This window comes from Miscanthus floridulus, chromosome 8 (assembly GCF_019320115.1).
Source record: "Miscanthus floridulus cultivar M001 chromosome 8, ASM1932011v1, whole genome shotgun sequence".
Lineage (NCBI taxonomy): Eukaryota > Viridiplantae > Streptophyta > Magnoliopsida > Poales > Poaceae > Miscanthus > Miscanthus floridulus.
The window spans coordinates 16,561,363-16,577,466 of record NC_089587.1 but is presented as its reverse complement, the minus strand read 5'-3'; the positions used below and the strand labels follow the sequence as shown (position 1 = coordinate 16,577,466).

Below are 16,104 nucleotides of genomic sequence, written 5' to 3'. Positions count from 1 at the left end.
ATCTCTTCCTGTCGGTATAAAAATGATCTTAGCCGCATCACAGAAAGATCTACATAGTAGAGTTTGTGAGCCTGCGACGTCACGCTCTCTGTGACTATATAAATTTCACGAACTTAGCTTTTTGAATTAAATGTCACTTTAACGTTGGTCATATACTTTTACAGTATTATTATCTTATCGTACGATCCGTGTGTTTTTAGTACAAAAGTTTAGTTGTCCCGTAGCAACGTACGGGCACGAACCTATTTGCATATATACTCGAACCTGTGTGTACATGATTATATGAAGATACAGCGGAACTTATTCATAGATTTATTGGCACATGAAAAAAATAAATATCGTAGAATTTTTTTTATCGATATAAAATATTATCTTAGCCGTTTCATAAAAAGTCTATATAGTAAAGTTTATGAGCATGTGAAGTCGCGTTCTGGCTATATTAATTTCACGAACTTTCTTTTTTTTTTTAATTTAGTGGACGCTCCCTAGTCGAGGGAAAAAAAAGGAAAAAAAAACTCGCCACATCCGCGTCCTCGCCGGCCGCTCCACGCGCAGATGCCGCGCGCCGCCGCCTCGCAGCCTCTGCCTGCTCTTCCTCTCCCCCGTCGGCGACCTCCGACGCCTGCGACGGCGCCCCGCTGGAGCACTACCCCTCCTGCGCCATCCACCGGCCGCAACGCTGGACCGCGGCAGTGACGCCGGGGCACGCCGGCCCGACACCCCCCGCCGGGCACCGCACCTGCCTCCGCGCTGCCCCCGGTCGGTGGCGTCCTGCAGCAGCTGCCCGCCCTCACTCTCCTCCCCCAGCGCGGTCCGTCAGCCTGCGCCGTTGGACCACGATGCCGCGTTCCAGCCGTACGGATACCGAGGCCGCCTGCGTCGGCTTATGCGACCGGAAACCGCCGCGTCTCCGGATCTGGTGACTCCGCGGCTTCCCTTCCTTCCTCTTCGTTCTGCCATGACTGCGATCTCCGCCTCCCCTCTTTGTTGCAGCGAGCAGGGTCGCCTTGACGGCTGCATGCGTGCACAGGTGGGAAATTCCACTGCAGGTCAACCACGACAGCCTGCGTTCTACTTGGCCCTGCATGGTATGTGCTGTTAGTCGATTTTCCCTGTGCGTCATTTACATTCAGCTACGATCTTGCATATGTATGTCATGTGGCACTGCAGCTTTGGGGTCAGCCTTTGATTTTGTGCTCATTGCTACAATGCTACTCATCTTTTGATTGATTGCGCAGGTTTGTATGCCTATCTCCTTCCACGTTGTCTCAAGCTGCGCCCGAAAAAATCAGCGTATTTTTGGCGGACAACATGCAATCTTGGCCTACACGTGTTACACTGTTTCTCAGTCCCACTAGCTTTGCTGCGCTAATTTACATCAGAAGTTATTTTAAACTAAATCCTGAGCTACACTGCTAACATAGGTTGTGCCATGGCACATACGAACTAGATATCGTATGACTTCTCTGTCTCATGCACAAATTAGTCAGATTTGTTACAGAATCGTCTTATTTCCGCCCTGCTTATTTCTGATAGTTTTTCCTAAACGTAAAATTACTTTAGTTTCATATACTTCCTCTATGTCTTGGACTGCCTTCTTCAGTCCTGCTCATTAATCCCAAATTTCTCAGAGTCAACATGTCCCTCATTGCTGTCTGTTACTTAATATTAGCAACCGCTAAACTAATTTATGTACTGCTTGCGGTTGGTTTTGTTTAACGTGTATCCATCTGTGACCTGGATATACCAGCAAATCATGACACATTCTTGCTGTTCTGCCTCAGCTTTGGACCATGGCATTGGGGCTAATAATGCAGCTCTTGAACCATACGATGTCTCAGCTCTGAAATTATCATGGGACATTACAACAAAGGTTTGTTCCTTCTTACTTCTCAGGGTTGGTGTTATACTTTCGAATTTGACCATCTTATTCTTAAGCGATCAAAATGATTGTGATTTATCAATGAATTGCTTTGCCACAAAATTTTACTGTCAAATTGGAAAATGACAACAGGGTTGGTGTTGTACTTTCGAATTTGACCATCTTATTTTTAAGCGATCAAAACGATTGTGATTTATCAATGAATTGCTTCACCACACAATGTTACTGTCAAATTGGAAAATGACGACACATTACAGCCAGAAACTAGTTATAAAAACAATCTGCATTTCAATGACCGTGTGATTTTCCCATTACCAAACATGATAACTCTGGCACTAATTTGTTTCTGACATGGCAAGACATAAATAGTACTCTGGCACTAATTATCATTCCTGCCAAAAAAGAAAAATTGTTATACATTGTGTATATTGTCAGTCTGCTGCCCGCGCAAAGCGCGGGGTTACCCGCTATACTTTTGGGCTATGCCTCTTATATCAAATGATTTTGTTCCTCCATAAAACCCTCACACTAGCAAAAGGGATCAACGACTTATCTTTTCCTTTGTTTATGCTCATTACATTGTACAAGCGTTAGCGGTTTTAATTGAAGATGTCTGATCCCTTTTGAGCTAATGAATGACTGCCCATGCAGCAGCATAGGCCTTTTTATAAATGATTGCCTGATATTTGCACCAGAAATTTCTCCTTCATATTGTGTCCTTCAACAACAACCTGTTACAAAGCTGTACCCTACTAGGTTCTAACTCATGTTATGCTATTTTAATTCAGAGATACGTTCATGAAATGATCATATACATGGAAGGGCTGCATATATTACCCAACATTTACAATCCAAGTTCCAACTCATGTTACAACCGTTTCCTTTTGTTCTCACATTTTCTCGACAATCTGTTTGGTATTTAGTTGCTGACTTCCTGCTGCTATTTGCAGGAACTTATTTGATATGCTGATTCCATTTGATAAGGCCTGATAATCTTTACCTTACAATACTTGGTGGCCTTATGTTCATGGAGTCCATGTGGATCATTCTTCATCCTCGTTTTCGTTTTATGAACACAAACTGGTCCTGGTCAGCAGTTTTATTTTTGTCCCCCACTTACAGTTTTCACAGGTTGATCCTAGGTAAATTTGATTTGCTCCCTTTTTTCTATGTTGGTTGCTTCCTTAGAACCCAGGACTACAAGGATCAGTTTGCCAGTTTCCAACTGCCTCACAGTTCCCTAGAGATCAATTAGTTAGTACTCGAAAGTTTATTGATGATGCTCCTCCGCTCACTTAGATCTTGGAAGAAGGAACAAGGATGCTTCAGATCTTCGATTTTGTTCGTCGCTACAACATCAACGGAGCCATACACATTGGAGGTGCAGGCAGGCTGCTGCTTTCTTAGTTCGTTATTAGTAGAGCACTATGTCTATATGTGTGTTCCATGTGTTCTGTGCTTTCAGTTTTGCTTCATTTACAACCATGAATTTTGGTCGTATTATTAACTTCACACCTAATGGAACTGACAGGAGATTCTCCGGTCGTTATTGTAATCTTCTAATTTGTATTACCCTTTATGTTTCCGAGATTCGCTCATACCTTTCCAACCAAGCATTTTAGACGTTTGTTCACCGTTTAATGTAACGATTATTGCACTATACCTTTTCCCCCCCTATTTTGCATTTCCCCCCCTATATACATATACCTGCCAGTATATGTATATATATCTCAGTTATTACTTATTAGCGTAAGGTAAATAATTTCCTGCTGAATTGCAGCAGCGAATTGGGCGGAATATTTTTTTTTTGAGGAAATTGGGTGGAATAAATGGGCCCGTCTACTTTGTGTCAAATACTTCTGTTCGTTTCGCTGAAATTTAGCTTATGCTGATGTCTATGCTGAAATGGCATGAGAGAAAAATGTTGTTGGTTCGCTAAAAAGTAATACACACAAGAGAGAACCCCAACGGTGAACGATAGGTTAAGCCCATGCAACTTCGATCGGCCCAAGTACAACGACAGCTAAGTACACTTTAGTGGGCCCAAGCAGTGGGGGTGTTTGGTTCTTTCTAAAATTTAGTTCTTGTCAAATCAAATGTTTGATTCTAATTTAAAGTATTAAATATAGATTAATTATAAAATTAATTATACAGATTGAGATTAATTTATAAGACGAATTTATTAAACCTAATTAAGTTTATGTTTAGTCTTTCTGATTAGTATCAAATACCTGACCTCTACTGAACTTTGGTCCCTGTATCTGTGAAAAAGAAACAGAAAAAAACAAAACAAAACGAGGTGAAGTGCAACTCGTATCGAAGCCTACAGTAGAGCCTGGTCCTCGCGTGCCGGCACAACTTCGCATGTTGAGTCTTTAAAGCTAGTATAAACAATTCGCTCAGAAGCATTTAAACTTGGGCTTTACGTGCCCTCCTCCTGGTTGGTTGGTTCCAAAGCCGGGCTCCCTCGTATCGTACTTGCAGCCCATTAAAGAAAAGGCGACCTGAGAACTGACACGGCAGCGGCTGGATACGAAAGCCCGGGCCCGCATGGGGCTCTAGTCAGCATTGTCAAATACGGATGCGTCAGCGTCACGGCTCCGCTCTAGTGTCTGTACTCCTGGAGTACTTCGTACTACTACTCCAATCACCTCGTATCGTACGGAGTATACTTCACTTCATTCATTATTTCTGGTGTTTAAATCCATGGAGTAAAGTTTTGAACGTCGTCTCAAGTGTCCTCAAGATGTCACGATAGAGTGTTCGGATAGTAATAATAAAATAAATTATAGAAATTCTCGGTAATTCACGACATGAATTTATTAAGCATAATTCATCTATCATTAGAACATGTTTACTCTGTACCCCTCGGGGCTCGCTTTTCAGTTACGAGGCGGTATTAATTGATGGAGCGCGGCAGATGGCAGTGGCACAGCGACTGAGTGAGCAAGCGATCGCCTTATTCTATTGGGCTTATTTAGGGAGTATTTGGTTCCATGTACTAAATTTTAGTCCATGTTACATCGGACGTTCGGATGCTATTTAGAAGAACTAAATATGAGTTAATTATAAAACTAATTACATAGATAGAGACTAATTTATGAGACGAATTTATTAAGCCTAATTAATCCGTCATTAACACATATTTACTGTAGCACCACATTGTCAAATCATGGACTAATTAGGCTTAAAAAATTCGTCTCGCAAATTAGCCACAATCTGTGTAATTAGTTATTTTTTTGTCTATATTTAATACTTCATGCATGTGTCCAAACATCCGATAGGACAGGGACTAAAATTTTTCTGTAGGAACCAAACACCCCCTTAGCTTATAAATAATACTTTTTCAGTCAACAAATAGTATTTTTCTCTCACACCAAATTAACCAATAATATTTTCAGTCACGTTGTATCAACCAAAAAGTCCAAACGAACCGGGCGGAAAGCAATTCGCGTCGGATGCCTGCTTGCCTAGCATTTGGAAATTGGAATTTCCAAAATTTCTGCGAGGTGTATCTCTCCTTTTCCACGGTGGCCCTGCCCCAAACCCTCGTGGTTTCTCAGAACCTCATTCAAATCACATACTCCGTACTACTGTACTAGTACTAGTACTAGTAGTGGTACCAGCAGTAATAGCGCAGTACTGGACTGTAGCACTATGAATGACAAAAATCATCGCAGAGGGTAAAAGGTCCCGGGCCCAGTTTAGATCCGAAATATTTTACAAAATATAACTATAGCGTTTTTCGTTGTTATTTGATAATTAGTGTCCAATCATAGTCTAATTAGACTTAAAAGATTCATCTTGTAGATTTCGTCTAAACTGTGTAATTAGTTTTATTTTTTATTTATATTTAATGCTTCATGCATGTGTCCAAAGATTTGATGTGATGAAGAATCTTGAAAAATTTGACAAAATAAAGTGGAACTAAACAAGTCCCAAGGCCCAGTTTAGTTCTAAAATTTTTGGCAAAATGAACACTGTAGCATTTTCGTTGTTATTTGACAAATAGTGTCCAATCATAGTCTAATTAGGCTTAAAAGATTCGTCTCGTGGATTTCGTCTAAACTGTGTAATTAGTTTTATTTTTTATTTATATTTAATGCTTCATGCATCGTCCAAAGATTCGATGTGACGAAAAATATGAAAAATTTTGTAAAATATTTTGCAAACTAAACTGGGCCCAAACCAAAAGATAACCGGAGACGCACGATTCCCGAGGGAGAGCGACCGTTGCGTTGGCAGCCGAACGCTAGCCGCCACCGAGGCCAAGCAGTCGCTCTCCCCGGTTTCAAATTTAAATCCCCCTCCAAATCACCCACCAATAAACAACAAATCGTCCACTTAGTTTAATTTCTCTCCCTAAAATTTAGTCTATATCTTATTAAGTATTTGACACATACATGATGTATTAAATATAAACTAAAAATAACTAAATATATATATTAAAACTAATTTGTATGACGAATTTTTTAAATCTAATTAATCTATGATTTAACAATACAGGTAAACATGTGTTAATATCATATTAATTAGACTTAATAAATTTATCGAGTGTACAAGAACTTTTATAATTTATTTTCACGAACGTGTCACGCGACGTAACAAGCCCTGAATTTTAAAAAGGCCTCAGTTCGTCCACCGAGCTGTCGCTGTCCGCTGCGCTGCGCACCCCCGCGTACCGGCACGCCAACAGAGCCTGCACTCTACTGCAGAGGCCACGCCCGGCGATGGCGACCGCCACCACGCCCAACCCCAAGGCGACGACGACAAGGGCCAGGAGGGAGCCGCTGCGTCCGCGGAGCAACAACGCCGCCGCGTCTCCGTCTCCGGTTCCGGCCGTGGCGAGCGCCAGGCCCAGGCGCGGGCCGGCGGCATCCGCCGAGAAGGAGAACCAGCGGACGAAGAGCCTCGGCCACAGGAAGGAGGAGGAGGACAAGGGGAAGGCGGCGGCTGCGGCGACGACGACCGCCGAGCTGTCGAAGCCCGCGGAGCCGGCGCCGGCGGTTGTAGCACCGCCTACGCCTACGCCGCCGCCGCTGAAGCCGTCGTCGCTGCAGCTCCGCATGAAGGACGAGGCGGCCAAGGTGGCTGCGCAGGCGCCGCCCGCGTTCGTCGTCGGGCCCCGGGGCAGGGAGCTGCTGCTCCCGCCGCCGTCCTCCAACTACGAGGCGTGGGACCTCTCCGACAGCGAGTCCGCGCCGGCCTCCTCCTGGGCCACGCTCCCCAACAGGTACGCCGCGCCACGCCGCCGCCCGGACCTCCCCTGCGCCGCCGCCGCCGCGGGACCACGCAGCGGATAGTAACAATGCTCCCTCTTTCCCCTGTTCCTGCAGGGCGCTGCTGTGCCGGCCACTGCCGCAGGACGTCGGCCGGTGCACGTGCGTCATCGTCCGGGAGGCGGCCACCGGCGCCAGAGGCGTCGCGCTCTACTCCCTCTACACCAACGTGAGATGGCCTCCGACCTGCATTGTTTGAAATCCGCAAGGCGATGTCAGAGCGATACGAGGTTAATTTGTGTTTGTGGAATGGCGCAGGAGGGGCAGGGGCGGCAGGACCGCAAGCTGGCGGTGGCGCGGCACCGGAGGAGGAGGGGAAGGTCCGAGTTCATCGTGGCGCAGAACCAGGACGGCATCTTCTGCACCGCCGACAACAACTTCCTCGGCACGGTGGGCGCCAACCTGGTCGGATCCAAGTACCAAATCTGGGGCCAGGTACATCCACACCTCAAATCATGCTTCTTCCTGATTGCGTTTCAGCGCTTGATGAGCCGATGTTCATGGCTGGCAGGGGAGCCGAGCGGACGAGCTGAAGAACCCGTCGAAGCGGCTTCTTGGCGTTGTCGCGTAAGATCCGACCGACCTCAGAATCCATCAGGAATCAGTCGCTCCCTTCCGGAATGCTTCTTGACCCACAATTTTTTGTTCCTGCAGGTTTGCCCCCACCATCACCACGCTCACCGGGAGTTTCAGAAGAATGAGGGCATGGATCCCCAAGAACCAGTCCATGCAGCTCAAGACCAACAATTCTGCTCAGGTAAAGTTCAGATGAAAAATTTTCAACATTCAGCGAGGTAATTTGGAATCAGGCAGATGGTTCTTAGTGACTATGGAAGTTTGCAGATTCAGCATGTCAGTGGGCTCCCAAAGGATTGGCAGGAGAAGAAGAGCAGAGCTGACCCGTTGTGCTCAAGAGCCCCGTTCTACAACCATGTAAGGAGTTCATGACAGCTTGTTTGATGCGTATTCCTCGGAGTGGTATCTCAACTCTCAAGAGGCAAGCTGATGGTTGTTGATTTGTGTTGTTACGACAGATGACAAAGCGCTACGAACTGGACTTCAGAGAGAGGGCAGGAAGGATGGGGTACAAGGTGCAAACATCGGTCAAGAATTTTCAGATGACTTTGGAGGTAACATTTCATTTGTCTGGTACGTATCAGAGATCACAGCAGTCATAAGATACATGAAACTTTGCTTGGCAGGAAAACGGGAGGCAGACAGTGTTGCAGCATGGTAGGGTTGGGAAATCCAAGTACATAATGGATTTTAGGTAACAAAAAAAAGCCTCACCCAAAATTACTCCAGTGCTTTCGGTCCAATTGCGAGATCAGTTTCATCTCAGAAAAATGTGTTCTGCAGATACCCGCTGACCGGCTACCAAGCGTTCTGCATTTGCCTGGCATCGATCGACGCAAAGCTGTGCTGCACCCTGTGAAATGGGAGCCTTGCGGGGATGGAGTGTTTGTTTTTGACCTTTAGTAGCTGATGTAATCTAAGCGGTTCTGTACATCCAGTCTTCCAGCTTCTTACCTGAGAAGGCGATTGAATAAAAGATCATGCTAATACGTGATTATCCTTTTGCAACTTGAGTGTTACTTAATCGGTCAAGCAATGTTTTATAATAGAAATAGCAAACAAGTCTAGTTACACCAATCTGTCGTCGTTTATACACTTGCCAGCCTTGGCACACTCGACCTATCTGCAGTTCTGCACTCATCATCCACACATGCGGGCAGCTTGTTGCAAACACATCGTCCATTCGCCATCCTCCCTTTTGGTGGTAGTTGATCCTTGTACTTCCGCCAAGCCATACTTGTGTTGTACTTGCATCCTATGCATACAGGAGCAGAACTGATGTTTACCACTACACGCTGATGAATGGGAAGACACAACTGTAGCAATCTACTTAAGTGTGTTCAGCTACATGTATTTAAATGTAAAAGGCAACATGTAATATAGGTCTTGCACAAAGAAATCAATTCAAATGACTGTCAGCTCCATATCAGAAATCAATTCAAATGACTGTCAGCTCCATATCAACTCTGAGTAGTCACTCGGAACTTCCAATCTTGATCAATGTGGGTCAGATGTTGACGAAGGCTGTCAAGGTTCAGAAGAAAGAAATCACCCCAGACGTGAGCCACTTGCCATATATGTTTACCGAAGGATAATCAACCAGAGGATGGCTGAGTTCTCACCGTATGAAAACTATTCCCGCTTAATCTTCCTCACCAGCATGCTCCAGAAGATAGTTTGCTGCTAGCTCCGCATTCCTATCGCAGGCAAAGAATGCTTGAATAACGCGTGCTCTGTCGAACCCCATGGATTCAAGCTGAATATACAAAAACAAACCAAAACATGATTATGTGATCTCAAATATCTATGAAGTCGGAGGATAGCGAGTTCAACAAATGCGTGCTTACCCGTCCAATGGCCTCCTGCTCCTCTGGTGTAACACTAATAGCATGAGGCATTTCATCCTCCTCAGGTTGGTCTAAGAAATCCCTAGAGATTTCAAGGAAATGGGCAGAAGAAATGAGAACACTATCTATTTATAAAATCAGTAAACAGCAATTCACACAATACCAGAAATCTATGACAATTGGCAAGTGGTGATGAAGCAGACAACCCAAACAAAGGGGGAAAAGTTAATAAAATAAGAGGATGCTTACCCCTCTCCACCTTCAAAGGGCTCGTTTAGTAACTGAAGAAACTCATCATGATTCTCCTCAATCAGCCTTAGAATTTGAGGATTCTGCTTGCTCAACTCAACTAGCATAGGCTATAACATGATACCAGCAAAAAGTTCAGGCAGGTGCTACACAAGAAGTCATAGAATGTAAGCCAAAACAAATAATACAAAACCTGCAAAATTTCTGGATTTGTATGCACCATTTCCCGAACTGCTTGAAACTGCAAAATAATTGATATGCTCTTAATTCATATTTAGAACAATGAGGTTTCTTCCTTAATAAACTGAAGTAATCCCACCCTGCCGATCCCAAATATAAGTCCATTTGCACTTGGGACTAACATTAAGGTGAGGGGTACAATGACCATGTTGCACATCAATCATTAGTGTGCATTGCATTGATTAGTGTGCATTTAAGTAGGAGTACACATGGAAGAATGAAGCAAAAGGTTGCATTGGAGTTATTGTTGATTTTTATTTGGGGGCATTTAGGAGAAGGTTAGATGGACATATATTTGGGGTTTCATTCCAAACAAAAGATTCAATAAAGTTTTACAAAGTTCATGTTCGCACCGCATTGGGATAAGGTCATCCTTGCACAATATGTTACCGTAAGATTAGTGAGAAAACAGGTGTGCTAGATGAGGCTGTTACAACTTACTACTATGGGCACCTTATTTTCTAATAGTATATTTTAGTATGTAGGGGGAATAATACAGAATTAACCCAAAAATCTTAAACAACAAAAATTAAAATGAGAACCTGTTGATTGTTTCTAAGAAAATCAAGTGGTCCACCACCAGCACCACCTCCAGCATTGGAACCCCCCTGCTGAATTGTTTAATGGTCAATAGATGCTTCAACATGCAGTGATAATGATTGAACCACATAAAGTACACCTGTGGGAAAAGATTTAGTGGAGCAGTGTTTGGAATCCCAGAGAGACCGGCTTCCCCGGTAGGAGCTCGATCAGTTGTGTTTGCTCCTTGACCACCAATTGGAACAGCAACTTCAGCTGTCACTGGAATACCCTAATGTTTGACAGAAAAAATCTATTACCACCAGAAAATTGGATTCCATCATTAAGTGCAAAAAGGCAAAAGAATGGGGCGACTAGAAAAATACATACAGAGTAGAGGTATTCAACAGCACGTTCCGGGTTGTTGTAAGCGGCACGGAGAGCCCTTTGGACTTTATCTTTGTCCCAACTTCCCCCACCCATCTCCATTAGCTGGTTAATCATTGTGTCAATATTGCTTGCTGATAGATGATTTGATGCTGCATTGTCATATGTGTTAGGAGGAGCCCTAACAAAAAGAAGAAAAAAATTGTTAGCAGAATTACTAAATGTACCAAAAAAAGAAGTAAAGGAAATGGAAATTTCCAGATTCATAAGAGCACTTCAGATCTATCTTCAACATAGGTATTGTACTCCCAAATTTCAGTTGGGGGTGGTGGTGTTTGGGGGGGGGGGGGTATGTGTCACTATAATTCGGCTTAACTCACAGTGTTTTACCTATTGGGCCGTATTAAATTTACACGAAGAAGTTGGAGGCTCTATTCCTGCAAGCTATGGTCATTTTTGCAAGGTTGCATGATTTGTCTCAAATAACTTCACAGACTCAACGAAGGTTGACATAGTTTTTCCCCTGAAGGAGGATATCTACGGAAACAGTAATGGGAATTTTAAGTGGTCAAAATCGCCTAATAGCACAGATGTGTGATTGGCAGGCTGGAAATATACTCTGCAGGAACTCCTTCAGGCTGAGAAGTTGTAGTTGGTGCCACCCTGCAAAAAGATGCATCCCATGAGTTTACGAAAAGAATAAAAACAAATGAAGAGGCTAGAGAGAAAGAAACAAAAGCTATAGCAAGAACTCACGGGGGTTGAGGAGCTTGTTGTGGGGCATCTAGAAGAGGTGCCTGCCTTGTTGCAGGAGTGTTTGAGGGCTAGTAATGGTTCATGCAGTTAGTACATAAGCTGGTAGTTTGTTTTTCCACCCGCAAAGGAAATAACTCTACCTGGGAAGATGAAGTTCCACTTGAACTAGATGTTTTACCCTGCAGAAAACAGAGTGGATAAGTATGAATTTATATGAAACAGAGCAAGAGTACATACAGGGAAAATGTTGAATAAAGGATAACACGTGCTGAGTGATGGTGCTAAAAGATATACCATTCTACATTAAACATATCATTCAAGGAACACCCAGTACCAGAATGTGTATTTCCATATCATGTACTTTGTAACTGTGATACAAAAGGAGTACTTTGTGTTATAGGTTTATAGCTACTGCGGGATGGAAGGTGGTATGAACCTTAGTTCATATCGGGGATAGGGAGGACAACCATTGCCAAGAGGACGGCCGGGCAAAGTCGGCGTGAAGGGAGACTAGAATATTTGGGGGTAACTGGATTGTTTGTTGTTCATTGCTTGATTCAATCTCAACTGGTTACAGGGTATAAATAGAGGAGCTCAGCCCCTATGTGCCCAGCCTCTGGCTCCTTGTTTCTGTCCCCAACATTAATTCTAATCTCTCATTAACTCTAATCTCTTCCCCAGACTCTAATTGCCATTTATTACAGCCGGCACCCCCTGGGATACCGTCCTGGCTGCATGCAGCAGGTCCCCGGATGCCCCACATGACAGAAGGATAGTATTAAACTATGCCAGATGATCAGCAATAAGTGCAGAGCACCACTGCAGGTCAAATAATGTTTCAGACAGATTCACCTTTGGCAAATAACTATATTATATTTTGTACCTAAATTTAACTTTTCTTCACATGTTACAATTCATCCTTTTTTGTATTATATCTGTAAATTTTGCATCAAGTTTTACATTAAAATCAAGTTGTTACATTATCAGATTAAAGTTATGGCAAATACTTCAGTAAGACATAATAGCTATCTGAAACAGTTCCTATAATACGTAGCACAGAGATGTATTAGAAGCCAACCTTACTAAGCATGACAACTAGAAACTCATCTTCGTTAACTTTATTCTCATCCAATGTACTTTCATCTTTCAAGACCTTTCCATTGAAAATCAGCAGTTGTTGCCCCCATGGATAGCTGTCCTTTCCTTGTATCTCTTGGATGTTCTTCTTCACAGCCATAATCTGGTAAAATAAGGAACCGTTACTAGAACCTTGACAAAATATAGAATGCCAATAAAACCCATTCAGCTATGATCACAAAACAGTAAGCTGACAAGCATTAATCCAAACCCTTGTTGTGCCTGCATCACCGATGGCGGAGGAAAGCAGAAGATATGGAAAAGAACAAGGAACCATGAGGTATTTGAACAAGGTACAAGGTAGGCAAATGGGCACAAGAGGCAAGAGAATACCAGCAATCCAGCATAACAATGAAATAGGCTCAAGCCCCAAGAGCATGCCAGTATGACAATCAGGACAGAGCATGGGACGTTTAAATGAAGCTGGATGCTGTTTACAACAGGCAACATGTGTGTCAGGCAGCAGGGACATGGTCTTCAAATGAGCAAGGTGCGGGTTACTTTGAGCCAGTATCTACCAACAAAAAGTGTGCATGAGAAATAGAAATCCTCATGCTCTTCCTTTTCAACGCTCCATTTCTTCCCTTCCTATCGCAAATTACGATTCTACTCATGTAAATCCATCTTGTGAAACTTTGAGCCTGATCTCGTTTAACTCCGTTGTAGCGAGTCCAAGGTTATCATAGCCCTACACTACACAGTACTTCTACAGAAGCGCCAAAACCATTTGCCAGAAATAACTCCAGTACATTGATACATAGATATGTTAAGACCTGGCACTTTCCAAATGTATACATCAGAGACCAGTACTTTAAATGCGTTTTCACATGCTCCCACCATCTAATCACACCCTAACCATGTCACGGACAGCACTCACACGGTCACACCCCAAAATCAGAGACCATTGCCTTAAATGGATTTTCACGTGCTCCCACCATCTAATCACACCCTAACCATGTCATGGACAGCACTCACACGGTCACACCCCGAAATCAGAGACTAGTGCCTTAAATGGATTTTCACGTGCTTCCACCATCTAATCACCCTAAGGGCTAAGGTGGCGTTTGGATAGGCAGTGGGATAGGGAAATGTATATAGCATGGGATAGAGAGGAGTGGGTTATGGATTGGGAAATGGAGAGTTCAACCCAATCCATTGTTTGGCAGTTTGGCTGGAGTTTGGGTTTCAAGTGGGACCCACTGCTATAATTAAAAAAAGAAGAAAGCACTTGACTTTTCTATGCCACGCCCAATAGCACCTGCCTTATCCATCCATCCCAAAAGCAACGGTGCTCGATCCTGGTTTCCAGAAGACGCACCTCCAAATCGCGCAGGGACAGGGCCGCGCCGCATCTCCAACAAAGGTCCTGTGCGACCGCACCGGACCAAGCGGAAGCGCCTGAGCAGCGCGGGCGACAAGGGCTCCGACAGCATGGGTGACGGGGGCAGCGGTTGCTCTAGCTGCGCGAGCAGCGGCACGGGCAGCGAGGGCGACTCCAGCTCCGGCGACGAGGGTGCCTCCAGCTCCGGCAGCTTCGGCTCCACCTCGGCTGCACTTTCGATTTCCCAATATAACCCACCCCTCCGGCTGGGATTGAATCGTCGGGATAGAGGTACCTATTTCCCTATCCCAGAGCAGCCCCATTTCCCTATCCCTCTACCCAAACGTGGGATAACCATGTCATGGACAGCACTCACACGGTCACACCCCAAAATGTCAGGACACCAAGTCGCAAATCAAATCCTATAAACCACAAGGAACACCTGCGGACCTCATTCTCCAGTCTTCAGGCCAACCCTATACCTTCGTCATCACAAAAATCGAATTCCCTGCTGCATTTTCTCGACAGCTCCTAGTGAAGCATACAGAGACAGGAAAACCACATCTCCAGCAAAACGTTCAGCTCTTCCCTGAATCCCCCCCCCCCCCCCCCCCCCCCCGGGTCAGAATGCCGCAGAAACCACCCGCCTCGCCACAAGCGCTCACACCTACGGACCCGTCCCCGATAGGAAGCACCCCGGTAAGAAGCACGAGAAGATTTCAAAACGAAATGGGGATCGGAATATCTCACCGTGTCGTTGGGCTGCACCCGGATCTCGAAGTGCGTGCCCTTGAGGGTCTTCACCGTCAGCTTCATGGCGGCGGGCGGGGGCGGGGGCGGGGGCAACCCGAGGCAGGAGAGGCTCGCCTCCGCTCCGCTCCCGCTTCCGTGCGCGGGCTAGCCGTCTAGGGTTTTAGCGGTGGTGGAGCCGTGGAGCGTCGCGCGGAAGGCTCCTCCGGAGTTTGGGGGCGAACACGACCGAAACGAGAGAGGCGATGCCCACGTGTGTGCCGGCACGGGCTGACGAATGGGGCTGTGCAGAGTATCCGATATTTCAGGCCTACTCACACAACTCTGGACCACGGCAATCTAAGCAGAATCGAAAGCCCATGGGCCATTCGGGACAGATCCGGCCGCGCCTCATCTCCTTTAAAAAATTGGCCGAGAAACACTAGATAGTTGTGTAAACAAAGTGGCGCCCAATGCAATCCAAATTTAAATTCTAAATAATCTAATGATACGAAGAAAATTTTTAATATATATATATATATATATATTACACATGATCTGAATCCAATTTATGTGTGCATACGAAGTAAGATATAGAATCGGCAAAATTCGATGGATATAGATTATCCGTTGGATTATCTGATATTTAAAATAGGATATCCAATAATATCCCTTTCTAGGCTAAAACCAAAAGAATTCATTATAGAAAATCGTTAGTTGGCAACTCTTACTTTTATGATGTGGTTGTTTTATGATCTAAATTTTGAATTAAGAACTTGCTAGCCGTTATTACTTATTAGCTAATAACTTGTCATGCTATTAATTTGAGGTGATATGGTATTGGTTTGGCGATGGCTAAAATAGAGTGGTGATTTAGAGCAAGTATAATAAAGGGTTGTAAGTGTGCTATATATTGAGTTAGAGTAGAGAGATGAGAAGCGGGTTGGAAAGTTTACAGCCGACTTAAATACAAAAAATAAGAAATTTCGTGTTTCGTTGAGTGGTTTTACCCAAACATCCGAAATTAATTTTTAGTTGTGGTTTTCCCCCAAACTCCGGCTCTCCAAGGTGTCAACATCGTTCGACGTGGCAATTGACAATGGATTAGTACTAATTAATTAATTAAAATAAAACCAACAAGGCACGCGAGTTACCGATTAAGTTATTCCTAGAAAGATTTTG

General features: G+C 44.3%; 3 protein-coding genes across 4 annotated transcripts; 2 read left to right on the top strand and 1 right to left on the bottom strand.

The window, feature by feature from the left end:
* Positions 1-505: 505 nt before the first annotated feature.
* Positions 506-3,463, top strand: LOC136471223 (uncharacterized). The gene is made up of 5 exons (XM_066468957.1): positions 506-919; positions 994-1,088; positions 1,785-1,873; positions 2,671-2,737; positions 2,833-3,463. The coding sequence occupies exons 1-5, from the start codon at positions 840-842 to the stop codon at positions 2,850-2,852; spliced, it is 351 nt and encodes a 116-aa protein (XP_066325054.1). The 5' UTR covers positions 506-839; the 3' UTR covers positions 2,853-3,463.
* Positions 3,464-6,569: 3,106 nt separating this feature from the next.
* LOC136475832 (tubby-like protein 4) lies at positions 6,570-8,731 on the top strand. The gene is made up of 9 exons (XM_066473469.1): positions 6,570-7,115; positions 7,219-7,330; positions 7,420-7,596; positions 7,673-7,728; positions 7,816-7,918; positions 8,005-8,094; positions 8,196-8,291; positions 8,364-8,431; positions 8,521-8,731. The coding sequence occupies exons 1-9, from the start codon at positions 6,613-6,615 to the stop codon at positions 8,594-8,596; spliced, it is 1,281 nt and encodes a 426-aa protein (XP_066329566.1). The 5' UTR covers positions 6,570-6,612; the 3' UTR covers positions 8,597-8,731.
* A 20-nt stretch (positions 8,732-8,751) lies between these two features.
* On the bottom strand, positions 8,752-15,201 carry LOC136475833 (ubiquitin receptor RAD23b-like). 2 transcript variants are annotated; one of them, XM_066473471.1, is made up of 13 exons: positions 14,944-15,201; positions 12,814-12,975; positions 11,876-11,914; positions 11,736-11,803; positions 11,598-11,642; positions 10,983-11,160; positions 10,753-10,884; positions 10,616-10,684; positions 10,027-10,074; positions 9,834-9,943; positions 9,585-9,666; positions 9,360-9,493; positions 8,752-9,261 (listed from the first exon to the last, which is right to left on the bottom strand). In XM_066473471.1, the coding sequence occupies exons 1-12, from the start codon at positions 15,007-15,009 to the stop codon at positions 9,380-9,382; spliced, it is 1,113 nt and encodes a 370-aa protein (XP_066329568.1). In that variant the 5' UTR covers positions 15,010-15,201; the 3' UTR covers positions 8,752-9,261; positions 9,360-9,379. The 2 variants fall into 2 exon arrangements, with proteins under 2 accessions (XP_066329568.1, XP_066329569.1); XM_066473472.1 differs by having other exon boundaries at positions 10,616-10,681.
* Positions 15,202-16,104: the final 903 nt, after the last annotated feature.

What these genes read in the sequence shown, in the direction of transcription:
- LOC136471223 (XM_066468957.1), top strand. Translation starts at nt 840, where the DNA reads ATGCCGCGTTCCAGCCGTACGGATACCGAGGCCGCCTGCGTCGGCTTA. An exon ending in CCGCCGCGTCTCCGGATCTG is followed by an intron (nt 920 to 993) that starts GTGACTCCGCGG and finishes TCTTTGTTGCAG; the next exon opens with CGAGCAGGGTCGCCTTGACG. An exon ending in ACCCAACATTTACAATCCAA is followed by an intron (nt 2,738 to 2,832) that starts GTTCCAACTCAT and finishes TGCTATTTGCAG; the next exon opens with GAACTTATTTGATATGCTGA.
- LOC136475833 (XM_066473471.1), bottom strand. Translation starts at nt 15,009, where the DNA reads ATGAAGCTGACGGTGAAGACCCTCAAGGGCACGCACTTCGAGATCCGG. An exon ending in CCTGAAGGAGTTCCTGCAGA is followed by an intron (nt 11,161 to 11,597) that starts GTATATTTCCAG and finishes TCTTTTTGTTAG; the next exon opens with GGCTCCTCCTAACACATATG. An exon ending in CCCTTTGAAGGTGGAGAGGG is followed by an intron (nt 9,667 to 9,833) that starts GTAAGCATCCTC and finishes TGAAATCTCTAG; the next exon opens with GGATTTCTTAGACCAACCTG.
- LOC136475832 (XM_066473469.1), top strand. Translation starts at nt 6,613, where the DNA reads ATGGCGACCGCCACCACGCCCAACCCCAAGGCGACGACGACAAGGGCC. An exon ending in AGACCAACAATTCTGCTCAG is followed by an intron (nt 7,919 to 8,004) that starts GTAAAGTTCAGA and finishes GGAAGTTTGCAG; the next exon opens with ATTCAGCATGTCAGTGGGCT. An exon ending in GAGCCCCGTTCTACAACCAT is followed by an intron (nt 8,095 to 8,195) that starts GTAAGGAGTTCA and finishes TTGTTACGACAG; the next exon opens with ATGACAAAGCGCTACGAACT.